At 59.2% G+C, this 27,542-nt stretch overlaps 1 protein-coding gene across 1 annotated transcript; it reads right to left on the bottom strand.

Annotated features, from left to right (window-relative positions):
* Positions 1–461: 461 nt before the first annotated feature.
* On the bottom strand, positions 462–24,871 carry MAP1S (microtubule associated protein 1S). The gene is made up of 7 exons (XM_084614542.1): positions 24,697–24,871; positions 16,570–16,671; positions 10,239–10,321; positions 9,720–9,860; positions 5,226–8,553; positions 4,053–4,270; positions 462–2,793 (listed from the first exon to the last, which is right to left on the bottom strand). The coding sequence occupies exons 1-7, from the start codon at positions 24,851–24,853 to the stop codon at positions 2,638–2,640; spliced, it is 4,185 nt and encodes a 1,394-aa protein (XP_084470668.1). The 5' UTR covers positions 24,854–24,871; the 3' UTR covers positions 462–2,637.
* Positions 24,872–27,542: the final 2,671 nt, after the last annotated feature.

Here is a 27,542-nt window from a genome sequence, read left to right as displayed (position 1 = left end):
TGCTGCTAGCAGCGCTTACCTGGCCCTACCCGGGGTCCTCACATTGTGGCTTGGAATAGTTAGATCAGAGGGCAGTCGCCAAGGCTAATTCAATCCATCATCCCCCTCTGCCGAGGCTACGAAGCACAGGCCACTTCCACCAGGGTCCGACCTGAAGGACCCAGCTTGATGTCTGCACGTCCCAGGCTTCGCCCAGCGAGGGGAACTTGGTGATGTGAGAGCTGCACCCCCATAGCCTGAGGCAGGAATTTACATCAATGAAAACCAATGCAAGAGTCTGTGTGAACAGCTGCAGCCTGCTGCACCAGTTTGAGTTCTCTGGCAGATCAGCCCCTGAACTTTCACTGGCCGCCCCCAGGTCTTGCTCCAAGAACCCCCACAAACCCCACTGCCTCCCCCTCGTTGTGCATTTGGAACCAAGGCCGCCTGGCCCTGCTAGGCAGCCACAGAGCACACAGCAATTTGTTGGGCTAGTGTCTCTTTAATGCTTGTTCAATACATTTACCAAACCATAACATCGTGTGTGCAACATTGTGGCGTGTGTCGGTGTCTAAAACTTCTAGCAAACCCACCCCCTGCCCCGGCCTGGGAGAAGTCACAAAGGGGTGGAGAAACAGGTGGTTACCACCCCCCACATTTCGAGCTATAAGAAGGTGGGGCAACCTCATGATCTCCTTCCCTCACCCCCTCTTTAAAAACATCTTCTAGCTAAGAAAATATATAAAGCACTAAAAGGTGAAACATTCAATTCCCCTTTCCCCACCCACCCCGCAAACATCTCCTAGACACATAGTACAATACAATCAAATGTAAAAAGGCCTCCAAGCCCAGCCAGGCGAGCACTGAGAACAGGATTAAACCCTTCTGCCATGGATACAAGAGGGGATGAAATCTGCAAGGAGCTGAGCCCCCCTTCCCAGCAGCTCGCCCGGGGGGGACGCACTGGTGCCTCACAGTGGTAATCAGATAAATAAGAACCTTCTGTGTGTAGCAATTTTGGTTTTTTTCTTCATTTAAAAAAAAATTTACAAAAAAAGGTAAGTTGCAAACTTACAAAACAGGTTAGTGTCACATTCTCTCCCCAAACTTGCTCTTCAAGATGAGTTAGAGAAAAAGAAAGATGCGGAAGCTGTGGAGAAGCTAGAACGTGGCTGGGGATTCAGGCCCCCCACAAGTTTCATGCCTAGCGGTGCCCCCTGAGATCTGCTTGGCCTACGCAGACTGCTGGGGTCAGCAGCAGGGACGCAGGGTACAGGAGACAGGAGCGGCAGGGTTTGCAGAAGGGGGATGTTAGCTGAAGTCAGGAGCACCCCTGGTTAGTTTTGACACAGAGATTGGAGAAGGGGAGGGGGGGCTGTTACAAGACAACTCCAATTCCCTTCCTCCCTGGGAGACATTCACACCCCCCACGCCCAGGCCCTCTGCTCCCAGCAATCACACTTAACATGAACTTTCAAAAGGCCCGTGAAATTTGGCTTTAAAACATTTACAGCAACATTAGGGCTTCTGAGGTCCGCCATGGGGTGGGGCTGGGGTTGCCAGCCCAACCACCCCCACCAGGCAAGGGAGACTGGGCTGGCATGGGAACGCTCTAGCAGGGTTGGGTCACAGTTCCACACCCCATGCAGGGAGAACCCACTCCATGCTCCACTGCTTTGGAAGGCAGGAAAGCATCAGTCCAGTCCAGCCCCAATTCAGCTTCAAACCTCCCTTAATCTGGGTCAAGAGATCGTGTCCACCTGGGAACCTGGCATCTCTGTGGGGGCAACAGGACAGTTGGGACTTTAGTTTTGAGGGGCACAAGGAGACTAATAGCAGCTGGGGGAAGGGCAGTCAACTGGGATACAGCCCCCCACCACTATAGCAGCCCCCCTCCCTGGCACATGGTCATGCTGTCAGGGGCATCACTGGGGTGTATGACTCGCAGACTCGTTTCACTTGTGCCCTCAGCCAGAGGATGAGACTCCAACTGGCTGCCAAACAACAGGGAAGCGACTGGATGCTACCACTGATTGGAGCCCCAGTCCAGGCTGCCCGTAGGAGCCCTGGGGCGATGCTGCAGTGGGATGGCCATTGCTGCATCACCTGACCAGTGTAAGGTACCTGCTTGACATCAGGGAGGGCAGACTGGTCCCGTTTCCATCACTGGGGCGGACAGAAGAGGGCCGTGCCTGGGCTGGGGAGAGAGGCAAGGAACAGCTATCCTGTAGCACACCTCGGCCCCCAGCCACAGAACCTGCTCCCCACCTCTGCCAGCAGTGGGGATTACAGACCCGGCCAACCCACGATCCAGCCCCCCCTCCCCCTGTAGGGATACAGAGCAAGAGGCTGGGGCCTGTGTGCATGCAATAACCAGACGGTGAGTGTCTGTGGTGCACAGGATAGGAGAGGTAAGCACTCAGTGTAACCCTTTCCAGTCCAGGGGAGATTCCCTCCCATCTTGCAGGAAGCTGGCCATGCAGAGCTCATTCCAATCTTACAGTGCCTCTTCCCAATCACCCATGGCCAACGGGGCCTTGCCAAGCCCTCCCCCCTTCCAATGGGTTGCGATGTGCAATGACTGTGGGCGATCTCCCCTCTGCAAGGTCCAAAGCACCTGCTCCAAGTCTGGCTGGAAAGGGTTAACGCGGGCCGCCTTCAGAACTCCACTTTGCATGCTGGGAAGGTCTCGTCCTGCATGGCCACTGTACTGTTGCTGCCCAGCACTGTGATGCCCAGCTCCTGCTGGCGCTCGTGGGTTTCCTGGTACCATTCGTGCATCACCAGCGAATCAAAGGTTGGGATCAGGGTCACCTGAGGAGACCAATTTGAGAGTCACTCAGAGGCAGCAAGGTCTAGTGGGTCTGGCCCTGATGGAGCCAGGGCACCAGGGCTTCTATTTCTGCCACTTCCCTGCTGGGGGATCCTGGGCATGTCACATCTCTGCCTGTTTCCCCTCTCCCCCCCCTTTGTCCCATCTGTTTCAGACCCCAGCTCCTTGCAGTGCGTCTGCGCAGCACCCGGCCCATGGGGCTCTGATCTCAACTGGGGACGGGCACTGCTGTGTTAAACACTCTGGTGGGGCAGACGGAGGCCGGAGCAAGGGGAGGTTCTGCCTCCCTCAAAATATGGGCACAAACAGCCTCACCACATCTCCAGCTGCTTCTGCCCCAGCTCAAAGCCACCCTGCCCCAGCCGCCAACACTTGTGCCAAACAGGGACACTGAGGCACACCAGTGACTATCCCCCAGGTGAGGTCACAGAGTTAACCGTTCAAAGGTCAGGGCCCCTCCTGCCTCAGGAGAACCCAGCCGCCCCTGCTCCAAGCCATGGCTACGTGGCCGAGCCCCCTACATCGACACGCATAAGACCGCAGCTTTTCCGCCGGCATGGTACCGCCACCTCCCCCACCGAGCCGTGCCATGCCAACAGACACAGCTGTGCCCCGAGTGTAGGGTGACCAGATGTCCTGATTTTATAGGGACAGTCCCTTTTTTGGGGTCTTTTTCTTATATAGGCTCCTATTACCCCCCACCCTGATTTTTCACACTTGCCCACCCGAGTGCCTCTGCACAGCGGGGTTGTCGGGGTAGCTGTTCTGGAAGGGGGCGATCCCCCCCCCCCCCCCACTCCTCACCAACACAGCTACACCGGCATAACTCTCCTGTTCAGACCAGGCCAGAGTCCAGTTCCCTGGTGGCCTCTGCTGAGTCCCCCCTCCCGCTGCAACCCCCCACAGTAACCACCGCCCCCCTAGCTGAGCCAGATGCCCCGAACGATACACACCGGGGACTTCTTGGATCTGGCCAGTAGGGGGAGCAGGTTCTCCCCACAGGACTCTGCCAGGGGAGGAGGCGGCCAGCAGCATCCACAGCCAGCTGGATGGCACAGCCCATGCAGTGGGGCAGCACTCCCAGCTCCCGCTCAAGGCAGAAACACTCCCCCCAAGCAGAGGGCTCGGGGTTGGAGCATGGGGCAGGGATATGGTTACCCGAGACCCCAACCAGGCCCCCCCGCAAGCCTGCCTGGCCATGCTCAGCGCTGCCCCCTGCTGCCGTCCTGCCAAGCCCCACCTGGACATCACTCCCCCAGTGATGTTTGCCCGCCAGCAGCGCATCCAGGATGGGTCGCATGACGCCCTCTTTGACATGGTCGTCTCCGCTGATGACGTAGCAGAGGGAGCGGATCCGCCGGAAGAACTCCTCGTCCACCGTCCTGGCGCTCCAGGAGCCAGGGATGTAGGCCAAGTCCAAGTAGATTGGCGGCTCAGGGGGAGAAAGGGCCTTGGAGCCTGAAATTGCAAGACGGGGGAGCTTTTAGACACAGGGGGCAGGGCCAGGGCTCCAGCAGGGAATGCCAGGCGGCCCGGTGCACAAGGGCCACACTATTGAAACATGATCAGAGATTTTGGGAACCTTGATTTCGGGCATTGCAGAAGGGCTCAATTTGTGCCCAGTGCTGAATGCCAGCCCACAGTCTGGCCCTTCCAGGCATCTCCCATTGGGACACCCAACAATGTCCAGTCACTTGACACATTCGATCCAGGATCCCAGGCTCGCTCTTGCACACCCACACCTGCTAGGGCACTTCCAGCACTGTCTCTTTACTGGAGTTTTAACTAGATTTTAAATCCAGCATCTCGCTCCCTTTGCTATTAGGGATGGTCACTCTCTGCATCTGGCTGAGCCTAGCTGTGCAGGGAATGGGTCACTAGCTCCCTGGGTCTGCAATGCAGCAGGGGGGCTCCAGAAGCTTTGCAAGAGGCTCTTCTGGAATCCACACATCTGGGCCCTGAGTTACGTGGGACTCGGGCTCACCAGCACGCAGGAACACCAGCCTTTTAGTTCCTACGCGCTGCAGGATTCCCCAGGATCCAGACAGCCCAGGCCAAGCCCCCCCCAACTACCGTGCTCACATGCCTCAACTCAGCCCCGAAGGAGCCAACATCTGGGGCATGGCCACCCAGTCTGTGGCACACTCCCCCAGAGCCAGAGCAACTCCCACCTGGCACATGCAAACTCTGGTGGTGCCATGGGCACCGACAGCAACGCAGCTCATCCCACAGGCCAACACACACCTGCAGTGACTGCTGTGGGCTGCAAGGCCCCATATATCCTCCACCCCCCGAGCCAGCCAGTCCCCTCGGCCTGGGGCTGGGTTAGCATGGGAGTGACAGGCTCTGCTCCTGGCCTGGGATCAGCTGGACTCTACGCCCCATCCCCATTCAGCGTGACCGCAGCAGTTACCTGCGGGAGATGATCTGCCGGCTCCCGAGAGCGGCCTGGCCCCAGCGCTGCGGCTCTTGAGCGATGCTCTGGTGTCCCCGCCGGCCCCGAGGCGTGGGCCCTTCTCCATGGGGGTGCCCTTGGCTGGGGGAAGCGTCCTGACCTTGTCTGCTGAGCCCATGGGGCCTCTGGCCTTGCTGCCCAGGGTCGAGTGTTTGGGGTTTTCGGCTTTCTGGGACATGGGGGCCGAGCCCAGGCGGGAGGGAGTCCTCTTCACCTTGCCAGCGGGCTCCTTCTTCCCCGTGCAGGCCTGCTCTGAGGGCACAGCCTCTGGATCCACCATGCAGATGCCAGGTTGGGCAGGAAGGGGGCAGGGGTCTTTCAGGGGGCCAGGAGGAGGGTCTCTGGCCCGGGCAGGGCCCCTGGCCAGGTGCTCCGACTCTTCATCCGAGTCCAGCCCGCCATCGGCCGTGATGGAGGGGCAGTCGTCGGTGGCAGGAGGGATGTCTGAGTCTGAGAGCGTGGGGAGGGACTCGCTCCCAGAGGTGGGGGGGGTCTCCGCGGCGTGCGGCGGCTGCAGCCGGCGGCCCTGGCTCCTCAGGCCTCTCCTCTGGGCCAGGGGCTTGGCCAGCTCCTGGGAGAGGTCGCTGTCATTGGACAGGTCCCGGGGGCTGACGTTGAGGGAGGGGGGGCGCTCTGACTTGGGGTGCTCAAACTCGCAGGGCGATACCAGGCACAGGTCCACGTCGTGGGGGGAGTCGGAACGGTGCCCATGCCGGCGCAGTCCGTCCGCCCCGTCGCTGCCCAGCTGGGCGTGGTGGCAGGGCTGGATGGGCAGGGACAAGCTGCCTTTGCCCACCGAGGCGTCTGGCTCTGGGGTCAGCCCGCCCGCCTGCAGCTGGTTCAGCTCCTCTTGGGGCGACTCGCTCACTGGGGGTAGCACCTGCTCAAAGGAGACCGACAGCGACTCATCCACCTCGGTGGAGTGGGGGGAGCCCACCTCAGCCGGCAGCGAGGGGGTGGTGATGGTGGGCGAGACGTCAGGGAGCTCGTCCTTGAAGGGGCTGAGGGACAGGCAGCCCGCCTGCTTCTCCTGGGAGGAATGACAGGAGTTGAACTGTTTGTTGTCGTTGTGGCCCGTCGCCAGCTCCTCTACCATGACTGCGTTCTCCACCGGGGACTGGTGGAACGGGGTGTGCCTGGCACTGGCCGGCCCCGAGCTGGGGGGGGACATCATCTCCAGGGTCTTCTCCTCGGAGCTGCCGCATGGGTCCTCGGCGCCCTCCTGGCAGTGGTTGAGAAGCCCCGTGGGCGTTAGGTCAAAGTCCACACTGTGGTCGCTCTTGGGGGTCTTGGCGAGGGGGGAAGGGGGCCAGATGGCCTTGAGCGGGCTAGTCTCTAGGTACCGGAACCCCTGGGGGCTGTCCAGCTCTTCTGGGTCGAGGCCGTTCTCCTGGCAATCCATGGGCCCCAGCCCGGCACAGCCAGCTGGGCCCTCAGTGCCACCACACTGCCCAGCCTCCCCATTCTCCAGCAGGGACGGCTCCAGCTCACTCTCCGCTGCGGTGATCCCCTTGTCTGTTGACTCCTCCTTCTGCCTGGCCTCGGTGCCCGCCCATGCCGCCTCCTGTGTCAGGGCCTCCAGGGACAGTGACTTGGAGCCTTCCGACCCACCAGCCTCAGGGGGCTTCTTGCCAGCTGCACCTGCCTCCTTGGCCGCTTTGGCCTTGGGCTTCTCCGGCTCCTTCTTGAGAGTGGATTTCTTAAGGCTCCCTGTCCTGAGGGCCAGCTTGCGGGGTTCCAGCCCAGGCGGCTTGCGGGCAGGCGGCTTTGCGGCCTTCCCCTCAGCCTTGCTCTCCTTGGCATCCTTCCGCAGCAGCTCAGCTTTCCCCTCCCTCTTCACGGCCTTTCCCTCGGCGCCATCTTCCTTCTTCAGAGGCCTCTTCTCCTCCTTCCTCACCTCCTCGGGCAGGGACTCTTTCTTGGGCGGGGCCTTCTCCTTGCTCAGCTTCAGCCTCACATCCGGCTTGAGCTTCTCAGCTGAAGAGTCGAGCTTGGCTCTGGGCTCCTCGGCTCTCTCCTCCTCTGGCCTTGCCTTGGCCACCTCGCCCGGCCCTCTGGCCTTCTCCTTGGGCGCTGGCTTCACCTCCCTCTTCTCTGACTTGAGGGCTTTCTCCTTGAGAGCCGGGGGCCCAGCCTCCACCAGGCTCAGTCTGGAAGCAGACCGGAGGCTCTCCTTGGACGCCGACTTGAGGCTCTCCTTGCTTTCTGCCCTCTTTGGCGTGAGCTGCTTCTCGGGACGGGGAGCAGCCAGCGCCTTCAAGTCCTTCTCAGTGACCACCGGGTGTTTCAAAAATGCCAGGTGCTTCACCTTCTCCAGCCCCTCCAGGATCCTGCCCTGCGGGGTGCAGCCTGGGAACAGGACCCGGATGATCTTCTCCAAAGGGCTGGCGGGATGCCAGACCAGCAGGGCGCAGATGGAGGTCAGGCACTGCAAGGGCAGCTCCTGCTCACTGGGGTGGCCGTTGCCGGACCAGTGCTGCAGCAGGAACTCCAGCTCCTTGCTGCCCCGCACCGGGTTCAGCACGTACATGTCCAGTCTGCCAACGCCCATCTTTTGGAACAGCACCGTGGGCCCCAACTTGGGGCCGCTGTCCCTGCAGAGTGGGTTGGGCCTGATCCCCAGCTTCTCCAGGTAGCGTAGAGTCAGGCTGGCTTCATCACAGCTCTTCAGCACCCTAGAGTTTCCCTCAATACCCTTCAGCTTCTCGGACGCGTTGAGGAACATGACGCCCAGCTCGGGGGAGATGAGGTTCTTCACCCAGTCCCCGTTACTCTGGGAGCCCTGTGAGGAGGGGTCCTCCTCTAGCTCAGCGACCTTCCTCTGCAGCAGGCTGTTGACCCCCGGCAGGCTGTCCGTGCCGATGTGCGTCACCAGGATGGAGTCAATCCGGTCCAGGTGGCGCACCAGCTTCCAGAAGGAGGATTTGGGGTTGGAGCCCCCGTTCACCAGGACGTTGAACCCGTTGACAGCAAAGAAGGCTGTGTCCCCCCTCCCGCCGGGGAAGACGTAGCAGCACGGCTTGGAGAGCTTCAGGAAGCCCACCATGGTCGGGGGCTCCAGCAGGTCAAAGGGGGACTGTGGCTCCAGGGACTCCGAGAGGTATTCCACAAACTCCTGCAGCCCCTCCATCTCCGGCAGCATGCAGCCTGGGTTGATCCGCAGCTCAATGAAGTCCTGGAGGTTGTACTGCTCCAGGCTGGAGTCCTGCCACTCCCCAAAGTCAGGGCAGCTGACGGTCAGGCTGGCCTTGGCCGAAGGATCTGCAGAGCTCAGTATCTCCCCAACCTAGAGAGAGAGAACCCATGGTCAACGCCAGCACCTGGCTGAGTTCAGTGTAAAGCGACAGGCTGCTGAGTCATCCCTTGTCAGCCGATCCAGAGCTCCAGCCCGGCCATCCCAGGGGTTAGACAGACACGCCATCTCCAACCCGGACTGAGACACGAGTTCCCAGAGGGGTGAGGCCAGTCGGCAGCCACTAGACAGCCCCACCCTGCCCTCCTTCACCAATACGGGGAAGGTCATCCCATAGCAGGTTTGGCTGTGACACTGCAGTGTCACTCAGCTCAGCATCATTTCCCCTGTGGTCTGTGCTATCAGATGATTGTGCATGGGGGCGATCATCACTGCGAGCCCAGACTCTTCCCTTTGCATCATGGGAACATGCCCCACGAGCGCAGAGGGCAGCAGCCCACCTACTCTGCACCCGATCCTCCAATTCCCACCCCTGCACTTCCTAATTGAGCAGCCCTGGCTGCTGGTGTGATTCAGAGCGCGCTCCCTGCTGGGGAAGGAGAGATGCTACTGCCAAGCAAGGCCACGTTTGCACAGAAGCGTGGGCCTGGGATGGGGAGCAGTTCCAGGGCTGCTGGAGAAGCAAAGCCTTGGCCACACACAGCAAGGGGACCTGAGGCTGCCAGACTTCCAGCAAGACTGAACCTGCTGCTACGCCTGCTAGGTGGTGGGGATGAAGAGGCCTCATATGGACAGTTCTGGATGCAGCACTGAGCAACAGCCCAGCTCCATCAGCACCACTAGAGAGTGGGACTCCACCAGCCCCACGCCCTTCCCACAGGGCTTCGCTGCTGGTGCCTGGAGCTGCACATTCAGCCAGTTTACAGCCACTCCAGCTGGGGCTCAGGATCCATGGGGCTAGTGAGAAAAAAGTGACTAGGGTCCAGAGGGGCCCACACTGGAGTCACCTTCACTGCCAGCAGCCATGTCAAGGTTCTGCAATGTTTCCTCCTGCAGCCAGAGGTGGAAAGGCACACGAGCCCTGAGCCAGGAGAGAGAGACATGTCTCCGCATCAGACAGTAATGGGATTACCCAGGCCTCTCCCCCAGCCCCATTAGGAATCAGAGCTGCCTGAAGGAAGGCGTTTCCTGGCCCAGAGCTCACGGCCACAAGGGTTAGCCGCCAAGGGACGGATCGCGGGCACGGTGCCAGGACACACCTCTTTGTCCGTGAAGATCTGGAGGAAGTCCCGCAGAGAGAAGCAGCCTGTCTGCAGCATCAGCTCCCCGGTCTGCTCCACACAGGGCCCGGCGAACACCAGCAGCTTGTGCTGGGACACGTCCGTGATCAGGTTCCGCAGCTGGGGACCGAGGGCGGTTGAGTTCAGCTGTCCCCACCCACCCCACCCGCGCTCGGGCCCGCCACCCAGGCCCACCGGCCTACACCAGCTCTAGGGGATCTTTGCTGCCACACAATGGAGCAGAGACCAAGCCCCGGGGGGGGCGGGGGAGGAGGTATCTGCGGGGGAGGTGTTTGGGCTGGGGAGGCAGCAGGCGCCTGGCCTGATGGAGTGGGAAGGAGGACAGGACGTGAGAAGATCATGGAGGGGAATGCAACCCCTACACTCCTGCAGGGTGCTCGTGGCCAGTGGCCCGGCACCTCCTTGCCCCCCCCAGCACCCCCCTCCCCGAGATGGTAAGGGCCCCATTGGAACCCAGTTCCCTGCCCACCTGCTCACCTCATCGCACAGGGACTTATCCGAAGGGTTGAGCAGCACCAGTGTCTCCAGGACATCTCCCCGGTGGTGGAGGGTCCGCTGACCTGCCCAGGAACAAGAGGCCTCGGCGTTGAGACCAGCTCCCCTCCAGGTTTTGGCCCCCACTCCCTTCAGGGAAGGGCCAGGCTGGCCCGACAGCTGCACAGAGGGTGGCTGCCCAGGGCACAACGAACTCATGGAATGGCGAGAGGCCGGGCAGCAAGGAGCCTCCAGACAGGAGCCTGGCAGCATACCATGCAGCACTCAGCTGGCATGGTCTGCCCCAACGTATGCAACCCGTCCCAGAGCAGGGAACCCCAGGCAGCTCTTGGCTGACCCAGGAGGCTGTTCAGAGCGTGCACAGTTCACCTGCCTTCTGGACCACCGCTCCCCTCTGCAATGCCGCAGCACTGCCCCCCAGCACCTCTGGGACCCTGGGCATGGAGAGCACATCCGGGTGGCGTTTCAGGGAGATGTCTGTGCCGGACTTAGACAAGGCTGGCTAAGGAGACAGCTGTCAGGCAGTGCAGTGCAGAGACAGCTGTCAGGCAGGGCGCAAGGAGGGGCAGAGGAAGGCCGGTCTTGGGGCTAAGGCCCTGGAGCCAAGAGATCTGGGTCCCTGGCTCTGCCACAGGCTCTGAGTAGCCTGAAGCAAGGTGCCAAGTCTGTGCCACCGTTTCTCCACCCAGGAAGCAGGGCGATCCAAGGCAGCCCCTGGAAGGGCGGTGGGCGAGTGCGAGAGAGAGGGGAACCCGTAGTTCCTGACGGAACACACCACAATCCCAGCTAAAGCTAGAGGTGCCGGACGGGATCGGCGCGCCGGCAGCTACTGCAGAACCCAGCTGCGACAGGGAGTTTGCCCAGCACAAGCTCTGGCCATCCCCAGGCAAGACCAGTCATTCTGGCAGCAGGCAGCCTGCCCAGGCAGGGACACAGGCCCACACACAGACCCCGCTGCTGCATGCCCCCTTCCCAGCCTCCCCCACCCCTTTCAGCCCGGCTGAAGTTCAAGGCTGGAGGCACGGCCGCTGCAGGACCCCACTGGCCGGAAAGCAGAGCTGTGAGCCCGGATGCCACAAGAGGCCAGCAGATCTGCTGAGTCGAAGGATGAGACTCCCCTCCCCCCCACACACACACTTCCTTCCCACTGCGGGGGGGGAAGGAAGGAAGCGGAGGGGCTGACTCAACCCACGAGGGACCCCCCACCCCTGTGCTCTGCTCCCGATATGGCAACAGCACAGAAGCCGGACAGGGATTGTTTTTAAGCTACGAACACAACCCTCTGGGCTCCCCTACCACTCTGGCTGGAATGGGAAACGTAGCAGCCTTGCTAAGTGGCCGGCTCTGCCAAGGCCCCATGGGTACCTCGGCCCCTTGCCCCCATTACTCTCAAGGCCCTGGGGGTCCACAGATGGGGAGAGGGAGGCCCTGGCCTGAAGAGCTTAAATGGAAAGCAGAAAGAACCCATATCTTACTGATTGAGCAGGGCCCGTGGAGGGGAAGTGACTGGCCAGGTCACCCAGGCATCAGCAGGAGAGCTGGGAACCACACAGACCCCCTGCATGATTGACCATAGCGGCCACTTCAGCCTCCCTTCCCCCACTGGCCCCCCCACCAGAAGATAGGCCAGGCCCAGAGCAGCTAGATGACTTGGCCCTGCCAGTCCACTGCAGGGTTGGGAACACACCCTGGGAGCCCTCTCCCTAGGCACACCTGAGTGATTCTCCCCTCCACGAGGAAGGTCATGGGCCAGCAGAGACCCGGGCCCACACGGGGCTGGCCCTTTGCAGCCCCAGCTGGAGGGCAGCGTTATGACCACTGGCATTTCCTGCTCTGTGCCCGGACGATGCGGCCCCAGCTCAGGAAGGCCAAGCGGACAGAAGCTGCCTTCCGGAGGCCATCAGCGCACCACCACCTCCTCCCTGCAGGCATTGGGGGGGCAGACTCCACCTTTATTTTCTGGGGTTGTCGGGGGTGGTCCAAGGCAGCACAAACTGCTCCCCCAGCCCCATTTTCCTTCCCAAGGGTAGAGCTGGGGCATGGAGCAATGCGTGTCCAGGGACCACCGAGTACCGCTTCTAAGCCCCTCCCAGCCAGCAGTTGCATGGGTCTCAGCTCACCTGACCTCCCAACCGGAGCAGAGACTCCCAATAAGCCAGAGACCCAAGCTCTGTGCCCCCGGGCATGCAGTTGGGCACCATGCAAATGGCATCTAATGCAGACAGCTGCACTGCCCTTCACTAGAGGGCAGCAATGGGGCAGAGAAATGGCTCAGTGTGGAGGAAAGGAAAACAACCTGGAAGCCCAGCCCCCTAGCGAACTGGGCTGGAGGCTCAACGGGTAGCCACAGGCACGGCTCCTGCTCCTGACGTTTAGTGCCCCAGGAAGGGAACCGAATTGGCTTTAACTCCACGTGTTCAGCGTAATCCCAGAGCATGGAGGGAAGTGGTTCCATTGGGCTGCTAACAATCTGCTCTGCATGCCCCAACTCATGGGGCCCCAGGCCCATGAAGGCCAATTTATGGTCTGGGGGGCAGGAAGATCCGAGGCACAATTAGGCCACAGGGCACCTCAGGGTGTTGGTGCCAGCGAGCTGAGTGGTTTACTACAGCTCAGTCCCAGGAACGAAGAGAATTCACAAGCCTGCCAAGCACAGGCCTGTCGGGGGTTAAATTCTGCCTCCCTGAGCCAGCTGGCTGCTGGGCTGAGTGCCTTGGGGTCTGGAGGCCTGTACTCCACAGCACGGGGGAGCTGAGTCGCTAAGGGCTGGCCTGGGACTCAAACCCACGTTCAATTCCCTGCACTGCCAGAAACTGACCCTGAGCAAGTCACTGACTCAGTTTCCCCATCTGTACAACCGGGGGGGGGGAGTGAGGATTTCCCTGCCTCACAAGGGTGGGGGATGGGCTGAGGGGCTCAGACACGAGAAAGCTGGACCCATTTAAGCCAGCCCAGTATCATTAGAGCAGACCAACCTCCCAGTGCCGACGCAGCTGTATCAGAGTGAAGGCATTTCACACCCTGCTAGCTATTCCCATACAGGAATGGTCTTAAACCTTCCTGGCACGTGGCACCTTTATAGCACCATCCCGTTGTAACAGGGGCCACTGTCCATTTAGAGATGTCCCGTCCCAACCCAACCCACAGTTAAATCAGAACAAAAACGGTTCAGTCCAGGCCTGAGCACCTGAGCTGGGCTGGAAGCTGCAGCCTCCCCAGAGCGGTCCATAGTCCCTTCCACCCTTGGCCTCCCACAGAGCAAAGGCTGATCGAGCACCTGGACTGGAAACGGGACACCCCTTGCCACGCCCATGTCACAGGGCCACCGAGCAGCTGCTGGCAAGCAGCGATTCCGTTACTGCCGGTCAGTGCTGCCTCTGAACCAGCAGCCTGGGGGGTCAGCGGCTCCCTATCTGGTTACCAAGCCCCCGAGCCACCCAGCCCCGTGCACAGAAGGGGCCTCTGAGTGCAGCCGCCCTAGTTTCCAGAGAGCTCGTTTGGAAGAGCAAACAAACGAACCCTAAAGGAAGTACCCGGGGAGGCTGGTCTGGCCGGACTGGAGGAGCCAGCCGGAGACACCTGGGCAGGAGGGAGAGCAAGGCGAGCACAGCGCTGGCTGCAGGGAGCCCATTTCACGGCCAGGGCACCCAGAAGGGATTTTAACCTCACGGCTTTGGGGTGTAAGCCAGCCCCTTAGATCTTGAGCAAGCCAGACACAGGCGGATGTGGGACACCAGCCCACAAGGGTATTTCTTCCACCTTCCTCAAACGCATCCAGGGCCAGCCGCTGCCAGAGACGGGCCCGAGGAAGGGCTCCGTGCAGGCGCCCGCATTCGCAGCCCAGCTCCGTTACACGCACGGCAGCCTGAGCTGGTCAGGAACGAAGGCATTTCTACTCTCCCATGGCCAGTCACTTCTGCAGAGAGGCCCGTAAAACCCTCAGCACACTCGTTCCGGCAAGGAGACCCTGTGCTGGGCTGCAGGCTGTCGGGACCCCTGTGCACGGCCCAGCCCCTCGGACAGGATCAGCGGCTCTTCCAAGACCGACAGCGAGGGAACGATGCCACACAGCGCTAGCCCACGAGCCACCTCTCCCGGCCCCGCGGTCACGAGACAGCCACACCAGCAGGGAGCAGAGCCAGGGATCTCCTGGCAGCTGCCCCAGCCCCTTTCCCCTCCCAGCCAGCGGCTGCACGGGTCTCAGCTCACCCCACCTCCCAACCGGAGCACGTGCCGCAGCCCAAGTAGATCACAAGGCAACAGATGAGCCCCGACGCCAGGCCGGAGGCTGCAGCTCAGCAACTTGCTGCACAGAGCCGGCCTGCTCCCCGGCGCGGGAATTGACAGGACCAGGGATCAGACACGCGTCCAGCCCCAGCAGCAGCCCGGGGCGGTGGGGACAATAGTGCTGATGGAGCGACCCTAGGCTCTCCCCAGGCTGGACGCGTGGAACACGGCAGTGTACGTGCTGGTCTCTCTCTCTCTGGCGCCCCATTGGTAGCGGAGGCTGGGGGAGGGTTTTACGCATAGCAGCAGCACTAGCTGGTGCCCACATTGTTTGAACCCAGCCCAACCGGTGCCTCTGCTCTCCCTGTGCCACAGGAGAGGGATGCTACCAGCACGGGAGGCTCTTTAATCTCCTTGGGGAAGGGGCGCTGTTCCGTCTGTACAGCGCCTAGCACCCCCGGCAACAGCCGCGCTGCTCCCCACTCCGGAGCACAAGGTCTGGCTTCACCTCAGCCAGCCTGCAGGGGTTATGCTAGGAAAGCACAGCCAGGCCAACGTCCTGCTCCACCCATTGGGGTCCTCGAGCTCTTCAGCCCCCCTGGAAAGGGGATAGTCCGCAGGACCCAGCTACGCCTGACAAGCAACAGGGAGCTCAGACCCTCATGCAAGAAGCTCCCTTCCGTGGATGCCTTAGAGAAGGGCATAGGGGAAGCAGTACCAAAGTGGGTTAACCCCACAGTGGAGCAGCAGGGATCCCCCCAACACTTGTGTCTAGGCACAGATGTGGTGAACCAGCGGTTCCCCCCTACAAGATGAGCAGGGGAGTATCTTGCTACAGCATGGTTTTGACTTGGAGTCAAGACGTCCCACTGCGAGCGAGGTAGACGGAACAAGCCTGTCCCTCGATCGGGGAGGGCCGGCCCAAGTCTAGGCACTGCAGCTGAAGGCGGTGGGGCAGCGTAGCCAGAAGCCAGCCTGGGTGTGACAAGGCCTCACTGGAAGGTGCGTGGAGAGGGCCGCCGGCCCATCCTCCCAGCCCGGGAACCCCTCTGCGAGCCGCTCCCCAGGAAGAATGAGCGCGTTTGTCTGCTTGGAGGGGCCAGGACAGAGGCATCAGCTGAGGGAGAGCACACGCAAGCAACTCTGCACAAAAGCAGCTTTGTAGCCCTGGCTAAATGTTTGCCCAACCCAGCAAAACACCATCAGGAGAGGGCAAGGTCCGGGTCTGCAGCCGACAGGCAACCCCCGGAGCGACCCCTCCCCACACAGCAGGAAGGACTGCACTGCCTCCATGTCTATTTGCAACTCCCTGGGCAGCCTGGCCTGAGATACAGATTGCAACACGAATTAAACACCCAGATCCAGGCCGGGCATGCGTGGAATGGGTCACGTGAGGTTTCTGCTGATGCCGAGCAGAACACGAGCTCCCAGACGCTGCGTCTGCTGCTGGATGTGTCCGGGCACACGTTGCCATCTGCTCCTGGTGGGCATAGCCAGCATGGATCCAAGTGTCATACAACCCTGCCCTCCCACCGCAGCCCCCCAGAAACTGGAGCAAAGGGGACCAGCCCTATGCACCCCCTGCCTCACAGGGAGCAGTCAGGAGTTGAGATGCTCAGATACTGGGGGGCACTGGAGTACCCCAGACAGGTTATTTCCAATGCTGCTTCCACAGCAGGGTGGGTGTGTTTGTGAAACCCACCCCCAGCTCACGGCAGGGCCCGCTCGGAGCAGAGCTGCTGCCTCACTCCAGCAACGTTCAGACAGTCAGTTGGGTTTGCAAGAGATTCCCCCCGACACCAGAGCAGGGCGAGTTCTGGGCCAAGCAGCCTGGAGAGCTCCTTTAAATACTCCAGGGATGAGTGAATTCGCAGGGTGCAGGGACAGGACAGTCCCTGGAAATTCACACTGCGGAGTACCCATCTGAAAGCAGCAACGTGCAGACAGGGGGCCATCTCCAGCAAGGTGCCAAGCCCACTACAGCTGGGCTGCTGTTCCCGGCAGAGGGCTGGGCCCCTCACAGCCGCCTCGGGGTCTGCACAGCTGGGAAGGTGGAGACAGGAGAGGCCTGGCAAATCGCCCTTACCTTTCACGATGCTGGAGAAAGTGGCCGAGTGCCGGGACACAAACAGCTTCAGCTGCTCGTCCAGGTTGCAGGAGGCGAGGTCGATGTCCCAGCAGCGGATCCCTGGGGGGAGAAAGAACAATCAGCACCCACAGTTCTCAAAGGGGTGCAGAGCCCACCCCACCCCAACGCTGCCAGGAGAGGCACAAGGCTCACGGAGACCAGCCACCGCTGGGATTCCCAGGGGCTGATCTTGGCTGTGACACTAGCCCCGCTGGGCAAACAACTTCACCCGCAGTGGCTTCTGCCTCCCTGCCCACCCGTGGAACGAGGCCAGCTGCCTTGGCACAGGGTGAGCAATCGGTCTGCTCCGAGGGCTTCACCCCTGGGGAATGCAAGCACTGGGGACCCTGCGCGAACTTGGCTACAGGGGACAGGGAGAGGACATGCCTAGCTGGCAGGGCAGATTCCTCTCCAGCAGCACGGGCAGCGAGTCCTGGGGAGAAGGCAGGACCTACGGGACATCCTGGGCTATCAAACGGGTCAGCCCCCAGCCATCTCCTACTGAGCCATTTAAGGAAGAGCTTTCCCAGCACCCGGAGCAGGCCCCTATAGGGCCCCCTTTGCCCAGGCAGCTGCAAGGCCAGGACAAGCCACGGAAGGGAAACCAGGACCAGCAGAACTGCCCCAGATGAGGAATATGCTGAGGGGGGAATGGGTCAGCAGGGAGCCACCTAGCAGTGGGTCTGCTCTTGCTCTCCTCTTGCATGTGGGGGGAGGATCAGTTACCAGCCAGGTAAGTCGGGGGAACCAAGCCCCCCTGCCAGGGTCTTTAATCCCTGACATAGCACTGTCTTGCGGAACAATCCGGATCAGGCAGAAAGGGCTGAAAAGCAGCCGCAGGCCCCTGCGACAGCCTCCGCCAAAAGGGCATGCCGCACCCAGCCCCATCCGGAGAGAATCCTGCCGCCTTACAGGGACCTTCGTGCCCCACGCTGGGGGAATGGTGCCCTACTCAGCTAGCAGCCCAAGGAGCAGGGATGGGAGCTCTGCCCAGGGGTCGCTGGCCCCTCATGGCAAGTTACAGGGAATACACAAAATGGACCGAAGGGAAGAGCATGTGACCCTGCACTGTAAGCCCTCAGGGTCACACGAGCCGCTCGCAGCCAAGGCAGGTGCTACTCCCGGCTCGGGGACAGAGCGGATGGCCAGGTTACAGCACACGCAATAGAACAACCCTGCCGTGCACACAGAGCCCTCCCCACCGCCATGCGGGGAGGGGAAGGGGTTATGCAGACACGCGCTGTGCAATACGATGCACTTGCCGTCACTTCTGCAAGAGCGGGAGGGAGAGATAAAGTGACTAGAAGCCGCAGCCCCTGTGCTAGGCCTGCTCTCAAGGGCTGATCAGAGTGAGTGGCACTAAAGGCTTGTGCTGACCTCCCCCCGCCCCCCGTCCTCAATCCCACAGGCAAGCATAAGCGCTCCCAGGCAGGGCCCACAACTCGTCTGGCTAGTGTCCAGCCCTGCAGGCGTCGCCTATAAACATGAGCAGCTTTTAGGAGACCAGAGAGTTCCTTCAATAAAATGCAGCATGATCCGGGCGCCCTGACAGCTCCGCACAGCTGCCCCAGCCCAGGGCACAAGCTGCTGCCACTGGCCCCCATTGCTGGAAGCCCCTCAGGTTCCTCATCCTCCCTCTTGCCTGGCAGGGTGTGTCCTGGGACAGACAAGTCTGGGGGCCTACGAACAGCCATGGGGGAGGAATAGGCTTCCGGCTCTGGCAACAACAGGCCATTTCCCTCTGCCACTTGGCTAGTGAAAGGGCAAAGTGCCAGCAGATATCCACAGGGGCCGGGCTAGTGAGAGCCACTCCCAGCCTCACGAGGGAAAGGTCAGTGCAGCGCAAAGGTAGCAGGAGCCCCCCCGTGCCAATCGAGGGAGCGTCGAGTCAAGTGCTGCCCTGAACCCTTGCCAGAGAGAGAAGGGACTTGTGTCCAGCAACGGGCAACCCAGCAAGCCTGGCCTTTGGAGCAACAGCTACTAAGGCTGTCCTGGTGTAACGGGGCTGTGTCGATGCTCAGCAGCAAGGAACACGGAGGTTCCAGCCGGGATCCCGACTCCTGGGACATTCAGCCTAAGGCAGGTTGGACCCAACAGGCCAGTGCTGTGCCCCCCGACCCTGCCTCAGCGTCCTGAGAACCCAGGCCTCAAACAGGAGTCCAGTCGCTCTGGTGAGGGTCTGAGCCGCTCCCCTCAGTAAGTGAGGGAGTCGGACGCTGCCGTGCTGCAGCTGACAGAGGAGGAATTGCCCAATCACACATGGCCCCCCAGACTGCTGCAGTCCCAGTCCACAAGGCAGCTGCACGGCCTGTGCCTGCGGGAGCTTTTGCCTCCAGCCTCTCTGCAGAACCTGTCTGGCAGAAAAGAGGTAGTGAGCAAAGGCACTTCTACCTTCCCTCCCACCGCCACAAGACTACCGGGCTGGCTGGCGCAAGACACAGCCTTTTCCATGTCTGCACGGACCGCCCCTCTAGTCCAGCCCAGGGCCCCTCTTGCCCCCTGACCTGCAGCTGCCCCAGTGAGATTCCCAGACCGACTCTTCCTCACAACCCAGATCTAGAGACATGAGCAACAAGGGCGGCCCAGATGCCATGCAGCCCGACCAACCAGCTCCAGCTGCGTTCCAGGCTAGGAGTCAGTTTCGCGGCCTTCTTCCAGAGTGACGGTCCCTCAGTCTCCTTCCTGGGGGTCACGGGTTCAAACCCTGGCCCAGATGAGTAGCGGCTCAGTCATTACCAGACGCTGTTTGGTGGCCCCCATGGGAGTTCAGTTGCTCACAGGCAAGCTCCCCAGGGACAGCTGTTCACATCACAGCACCCTTGGCCTGTTCAGCCCTTGGTCTCTGACAGCAAACAGGAGCCCCCCTTGCCAAGCAGGGCTACAGTGTGCTGGCAGGGCAGTTTAGGGAAGCTGGCACGGCACCAGCTGTGGCTAAGTAAAGCTCAGTGACGATGGCTGTCACTTCACCTGCATTTGGAGTCGCTGACTAGTCCCTGCTCACATACACTGACTGGGTTAACACGGGTCTCTTGCAACGAATTCAAGTCACATCCTGCTGCAAAGCAGGGTCACTCTGCAACTGGCTCCCACACCTCCTTCAAGCAGAGTCTGGAGGCCAGGCGCCACACAGCTGGGCTCTGTGCTGTTCTGCAGCTCAGCATTTACCAACCCATCCGACCTGCCCATCTTCTCCCCAGCTCCTTACTGCACGGAGACTTACTGGAACTGCTCTGATCTCCTGCACAAGGCAGCAGAGCCAGGCTGCCTCATTCAGCACCTGTGACTGAAGAGGCCTCTTGGGGGCACAATACTAGGACGGCCCTGCCTTTCTCAATGAGAGCCTACGCTGCAGAGACCTGCGCAAGCCGGGGATGACCCAGCTGCATTGCATTCTGCCTCCTCGGCCACCCATTCCAAGCGGAGAACTTGCTGGGGCAGCATCCTGCCCAAAACTCACACCGCAATGGGGAGAGTGTTTTGCTGCTATGTGAACTCAGCCAACATGCTAGGAAACCCCCCTGACAGACTGTAGCAACAGCCCAACGGGGCAGGAACTTATCGCCACCTCGGCTGTACACAACACTTGACTACAATCCCTTTGTGGCTCGCTTCCTGTTTGGTGTCAGGAGAGAGGCCTGCATGACAGGGCAGTGTGTCAGCCGGAGGCTGAGCTCATCATGGGGCCTGGAAAACGGAAAGCAACATCCACAGCAAGCCAGATAAGAACAGAGCCAGTGCTAATAGTGTCACCCAGGCTTTTAAGTAACTTAAGAGGCTTCCCCTACATTTGCATTAGAGCTGCTGGGTGACTGCCCGCCAGGCCAAAAGAGGGACAGCTGGACCACCAGCACAGTACACTATTCTAGCTAGGTGTGGTATCAGCGTGCTTGCAACAGAGAAGAGATCCGGAGTCTGCCCCCAACCCCGTCCCTGATACTTTTGTTCATGGAACTGGGTCTCGGGGCTTGTAAATAGTCTCCTGTGAAATCATCAACCCTATTACACTGAAGGGAAACTGAGGCATGGATGTCCAGTGACATGCACTTGGGATGTGAAGGTCAGTTCCTGGCAAAGCCAGCAATACAGCCCAGGGGTCCGAACTCCCAGACTCCTGCTCTAAGCAGAGTCCCCCCCACCCCTCCAGTGTGGGAACAGAACCCACTGGGATGACTGCTGAGTGAGGACAGGTCTGGCTGCCATAAGGGGGTGGGGGAGAGAATCTGCCATTACATGACTACGACCATACTAGGTCAGACCAAAGGTCCATCTAGCCCAGTAGCCTGTCTTCCGATAGTGGCCAATGCCAGATGTCCCAGAGGGAATGAACAGAACAGGGAATCAAGTGATCCATCCAGTCACCCACTCCCAGTTTCTGGCCAACAGAGGCTAGGGACACCATCCCTGCCAAGCTTGGCTAATAGCCATTGATGGACTGATCCGCCATGCATTTATCTCGCTCTTTTTTGAACCCTGTTGCTCCCACTCGGGTAGGGGACAGGACACCAGCAGGGGAAGATCCCATGGCAATTTGGACAGTTCTGAGATGTGGGTCAGATGCAGGGTGACCAGGGCCCCCAAAGCAGCATGGTGGGGAGACTAGGTCCCAGTAGGCTGCCCCGCAGACAAAGGGGGACCTGATAACATATCTGGAGACAGCTACAGGCAGTTATAAAGAAGATGGTGATCAACTGTGCGCCACGTCCACTGAAGGTAGGATGGGAAGTAATGAGCTTCATCTGCAGCGAAGGAGACGTAGGTTAGATATTAGGAGAGACTCTTCAACTCTAAGGATAATTAAGCTCTGGAATAGGCTTAATTAGTCCCATAGAGTCAGAGCATCTATGGCATTTGCCGCATTTCCTAGATGCCAGGACCGGTGACGCATGCCGACGCCCCAGCTGACCCCCAGCCCCGGCTGAGTAACATCCTTCTCCAATTCAGGTTTGAAAATGAAAGGTCAGAAGGGGTCACAGCCCAACTCCCTTCAGTCACTGGCTCTAGAACACTCACAGTGAGTCAGCTCGAAGACACCAGGATCAGATCCCCCTGCTGTCCACAGACAGCTTTATCCCACGGCTCAGAACTCCTGACCCTCACCAAGCGGCTCCTCAGGGAAAGGAAGCCAACCGCTTACTGTGGATCTGCATTTACTGCATCTATATATATTTAGATATATATTCCCCCTTGGGCAGCCTCCCCAGAGAGTTCAATGAACCTTGGTTTATAGCTGCACGCTCCCTGCCCCAAAGGGCTGGTGGAAATCTTCACAATTAGACTTCTGCCCCCTTCCTTACAGGCATCCATTTTTAAGCATCCACGGCCCTTTGAGTCAGCACCAGGTGAAATGCACAGAGCAGCTCACTCCTCAGCTGCTGCTTCAAGCTCCCTTAGACATCACATGCTGTTGGTTTCTTTGCAGACATAACTGCCTGAGGCTTTGGGGTTCAGTCTTGGCTCTCCATGCGCCCCCACTAGCCCTTCACAGCTTCCTCAGCCCCTGGGGAGGACAGAGCCACTCTGCAGGTCTGGCTGGGACATGCCTGCCTCATATGGGATGTTAACGGAGGTGGGTCAGGCGCATCTTTAAAGGCAGCACCAAAGACGTGCCTTCATGTTCCCACCACATTACAGGTTCCTTGACGTTCACCTCTTAAGACAGGTGCACGCTTGCTTCCCCTGGAGGCACGCACCTTGCAGGAGTGACTCAGCCGCGCCGGCCTCAGCCAGACAGAAGAGCATTCCCTCCGGCTGTGAGCGCAGCCGCCTTCCCGGGCTGTTCTGTAAGACGCTGCACGTACAGCCATCAGCTGCGTTAGAAGCGGTGTTCCAAAAGCCAGCAACAGTCTCTGCGCTCTGCCTCCCCAGCTACCAGACGCCCTTGTACAGCAGCCATCTGTTCATTCCTGTCCCACGCTGGCCAGTCACACTAGCCAACTGGGCTCCTCTCCCCACCCCAGGAGAGTGGGTTTGATCCCTGCGGCCATAATGCTTCAGGAATTCTAACCCCAGTTCAGCAACAAAACACAAACCCCAGGCCCCTGTGCGGGGATTACAGAGAAGCAGCCTGTTTCACTCCCATCATGTCGAGTCCCTGGAAAGCAGGCTCCTGAGTAGTGATTTACAAACCAGCTTAGCAGGCAGGCCTCTTGCCCATCGCATGAGCCACCAAGCCAACAAATGAGGAAAAATACCGATTCATTCCCCCACCATCCCCCAAGTCTGTAGAACGGTTAACGATCCTTCCAACCAAAGGGAGATGGTGCAAGATTAGGGCATTAGAAGCGATGGGGGGAAAAGATGCAGAGTTGCACAAACCTTGCTCAACGTAACTGTTTTGGCCTTCTCAGGCTGCTTCCTCAGTTCATGCATGGTAGATACATATATTTTTTTAAAGATCACTTCCAAATTTGTGCCCCCTTCCTGGCCTTGAAAGCACCTTCCGCAGAAGGAGACACTAACTCTCACCCTGCTCCCAGCACCTCAAGTCTCCAGCATTTAATACAAAAAGAAAAGGAGGACTTGTGGCACCTTAGAGACTAACCAATTTATTTGAGCATAACCTTTCGTGAGCTACAGCTCACTTCATCGGATGCATTCATTGGAATGCATAATTGATCCGATGAAGTGAGCTGTAGCTCACGAAAGCTTATGCTTAAACAGATTTGTTAGTCTCTAAGGTGCCACGAGTACTCCTTTTCTTTTTGCAAATACAGACTAACATGGCTGCTACTCTGAAACCTAGCATTAACACAGTTTATGCCAGTGCCATGCTAAGAACGCAGAACCCCAGCAGCCAGCCAGTTCCAAGACTGGAATTCCTTGACATCCCGTTCCAGGCGAAGGTTTTAATCACCGGTTCGTTAACAGTCAATGCAGATCCACAGCAAGTCCTTGGAGGAAGCCATGAAGCAGGTTTAATTACAAGTCATCCCTTCCTAGTTTCAGTTGGCAGTTTCCTCAATCCATGCTGGCCCACTATAGCAGAACACACCCGACAGACCAGAGCTCCAGATCACTTCCCGATGCCAGACAAGCTTCTCCAGGCAGACAGCTCCCGAGGCCCAGTGCAGGCCAGCTGCCCCATCCATCATGTCTGATACTCCCCCGCCCCGCTCTAATTTCTTGAGTTGAAAACAGGTCCCAGCCCATCTCAGCGTTAACAAAGCAACCCCCAACCTTTGTCTGTTGCTGCTATGCTCAGCACCACAGGCCTCCATGCATAGGGTGCCAAGGTGAAAGTCTAGAGGGGGAAATGGGATGGAATTATACATATGCACTAAGCAATAAAAGCGGGAGGAATTCACGCAGTTGGGGACAGACCTGCTATCACCCCCACCCATGTTAAAAGCACCATGAACTGCCCCCCCATAGGAGAGATTCCCTTTAAACATAAGCAATAATCCGGTGGGCAGGAAGGGGGGAAGAGGAGGGCTGCACTAGACCACCACAACTGGATTTTGCATACCTATCCCCCACCTAGTCTGAAGTATCAATGCCCCCCCCCCGACCATGCAACTCAGCAAGAAAGGAAAGGAGACGAGGTGCTGCAATGAATCGAGGGGCGCTACACCCACACACAGGGCACAGCTACATCTGGGGGTGCTGCACCTTGCAAGTACGTAAGCCAAATGCAAAGGGGGAATTGCCCCAGTACATCAATGCACACAGAACAGCACAAAATGCAGCAGGACAAGCGTAAGATCCGGGCCACGCTGCTCAGGGGGGTGGGACGCAGGGCCACCCACCAGCGCATAAAACAGCACCCCAGGGGAGAGCCCCTGCGGAATTAGGGCATGGGGCACCAAGGCGGACAAGAGCAGCAGAGGAACGCTGCATGGTGCACGAGTGCGGCCTTATACCCTGGCGCACGGGGGAGCCCCGGGAAAGCGGGGGGTGCCCTGGACACAGGAGCTGCGCGCACCGGTGCAAGGGGAGCCCCGGGAAAGCGGGGGCGGGCGGTGCATTGGGTACAAGCAGGACAATGAATGGGGCCCGCGGCACCTCGGCCCGTGCTGCCTGGGGGCTGCAGCGGCGCCCGGCCGGGGGTGCTCGGCGCTGCGCGGGCCCGGGCGGGGCGCTGCTCACCTCTCTCCAGCGCGGCCAGCACGGCGCCCAGCAGGCCGGGCCGGTGGCAGCCGCCGCCCACGATCACCAGCAGCGAGTAGCGGCGGGGCCCGCGGGGCGGGGGCGGCGGCGGCTCCCCCGCCCGGCTCGCGCGCTCCACGGCTCCCGCCGCCGCCATCTTCCGGCCCGGGCTCCAGCACGACGTGCGGTGGCTGGCCCCGCCCCTCCCCGCTTTTACGTCGCCGCGGCGAAAGCCCCGCCCCGCTGATATCATCGCCGGCCAATCAGGGGGCACGGAGAGGGGCCAGGCTGGGCGGGGCTCTTAAAGGGGCCGGGCACTAGGAGGGGACAATGGGGGTGGGGGTGTCAGAGGGGAAAGACCAGGGACCAAAGGGGGTGGGGCTGGGGGCAGCATAGATTGGGAGCTGGGGAGCTTCAGGACTTGGGAGACCTGGGGGGTATTGGGGTTGGGGGGGTATCGGGGTTTCGGACATTGGGGATGGGGCATCAGCACTGGGGGTCATCCGGCCTGGGGGTATCAGGGCTGGGGGTATCAGAGGTGGGGGCATCGGGGCTGGGGGTATTGGGGGTGGGGGTATCCGGCCTGGGGGTATCGGAGGTGGGGGCATCCGGCCTGGGGGTATCAGGACTGGGGGTATCTGGCCTGGGGGCATCGGAGGTGGGGGCATCGGGGCTGGGGGTATCGGAGGTGGGGGCATCCGGCCTGGGGCATCCGGCCTGGGGGCATCGGAGGTGGGGGATTCGGGGCTGAGGGTATCGGAGGTGGGGGTATCCGGCCTGGGGGTATCAGAGGTGGGGGCATCCGGGCTGGGGAGGCATCAGGGCTGGTGGTATCAGGACTGGGAGATCAAGGGGCATTGGGGCTGGGAGGCATCAGGACTTAAGGAGACTGGGGGGCATTGGGGACTGGTGGGCATCAGGGCTGGAGTTTGGGGGAGTATCAGGGCTGGGAACTGGGGAGGAAGCGGCGCTGCTCCCGCAGGGTTGCCATAAGTACAGATAAAAAGCACTTAAGTCTAGATGCCAAGTACAGCATTACAGAAGTACATAGGAGTACAAGTATGCAGTGGAGATAGTATTTATGTGTTTAAAAGTATACGTGCAAGTATTTCCAACTCCTGTATTCCCTACGATTGTCTGGTTAATATATGGACAACTACGTAAACAATAAAAGCACATAGTGGAAGAGAAAGAAAAAGAGCAACAATGACTTTTTATTCATCTACACAAGGCAGCACGGAATAAGAATGAAAAAAATCTCTTACCAATGTAAATAAATGTATAAATTTCCTTTCTGTTACTTACAGCTAGGTAGCTTCGGATGCAGTAGCTTGATCATTATGCTTCAGTAGGTTGTCACAACAATCCAGACCTTATTAAAAAACCCAGGTCCTTTACATTTTTTCTCTAATCTTGATTCTGCAGCCAACGCAACTTAAAAAATGTCTGGGATACGGAAGCAGCAACAAATGACTTTGTACTTCTGTTAGTCACAGCTGTATCACAGACCAAAATATTCCAAAACCGTTTTCTAAATCCTGCCTTCACGTTTTCTACCAAGCAAGAAAAAAGCCCTGGCAGCCAGAACTCAGGGCCTGAAGCTCCCAAGCCAGGTTCTAAGGGCCAAACAGAATATGGGATAGTGGGGAGGCAGGTGATTGTTTCCAAAAACTATTTTGAAAAGGTACTCGAAGATAAAAGAAAGTTATCCTTTCTGTACTTTTAGAATGTATTGAAATACAAGCACTAAGTACAGAATATGTAAAGTACTTAAGTACAAGCACGTAGAGTACTTTAAATACTTAAGTACGAATGTACTTACAAATAGGTGAACGCAGGGTTGGGAGCAGTGGGGGCGTCAGAGCAGGGAGCTGGGGGGTGGGTGGGGGGAGCATTGGGGCAGGGACATTTGCAAAGAGCAGTACTCCCCACTGTGCCCATCCCTAATGACCTCTGACCTTCCCATAATATCTTTCATTCCCATGCATCCTGACTGTCTACTCACAGCCCCACCAAAATGCAGCCACTTCTGAGGAAGGAGTGGGACATGCTGCACAAGGCCGGCCCCATAGTCAAGTGAAACCAGAAAACATACAAGCGGAGTGATTTCTCTACCATCCCTTCAGAGACTTGCATTGAGTAAGTCTTGAATACAGAGCCATATTTACAGACTCAAAATCTGACTAGAGATTAAAAGTTTTGGCTTGACATTCTCCCAACCAACCCTTCATTTAAAGAGGGCCTTTCAACACCTTCTGTTTAACAAGATATGAAATTCCCATCAAGCGAAACTACCCCCTTTATTAATCACACGTCATTCATAATAATACATTACAGCCTAAGTTTACAGCCACAACTCCATGAGGGTGACTATTTCTCCTCCGCTGCTGGGGGTTGCAGCCTGGCCAAGGGAGGACCATCTGAGTGGGAGTTTGCTATGTTGAGGGTGGATTCCCCTGCCAGCCTCTTTTCTGGGAAGCAAGTTGGAGCATTCGACTTCCCACGACTCTGCTCGAGGAGCTACAGCTAAGGTCATCCGTTGTGAGCTTCCCCCCACCCTGTCATCACGTTGCCCGGCGAGGATGCCCCAGCCCTGGGAACTGCACGCTCCCCCACCTGGCTCTGTGCATTCCTCCCGGGAGGGGTGTGCAGCCCAGGTGAGCACCCACCCTCACACGCAACCTAGGCTTCCTTAATAATTCCCCTTTGCCTACTCAGAGCACTAGACAGCGGCATCAGGACAGGCAGACAGCTGCGGCTGCCACTTCCCCCATGTTCTGCTCGTTGGGCTTTTTGCAATCAGGACAGTTGAACTGCCACTCCCTCCAGGCTGGCCCTGCTTCCCA

This window comes from Lepidochelys olivacea (genome assembly GCF_965140295.1).
Source record: "Lepidochelys olivacea isolate rLepOli2 genome assembly, chromosome: 25".
NCBI classification, from domain to species: Eukaryota; Metazoa; Chordata; order Testudines; family Cheloniidae; genus Lepidochelys; species Lepidochelys olivacea.
Note: the sequence above shows the minus strand (reverse complement) of the source record. Positions and strands in the feature narration are given on the sequence as shown.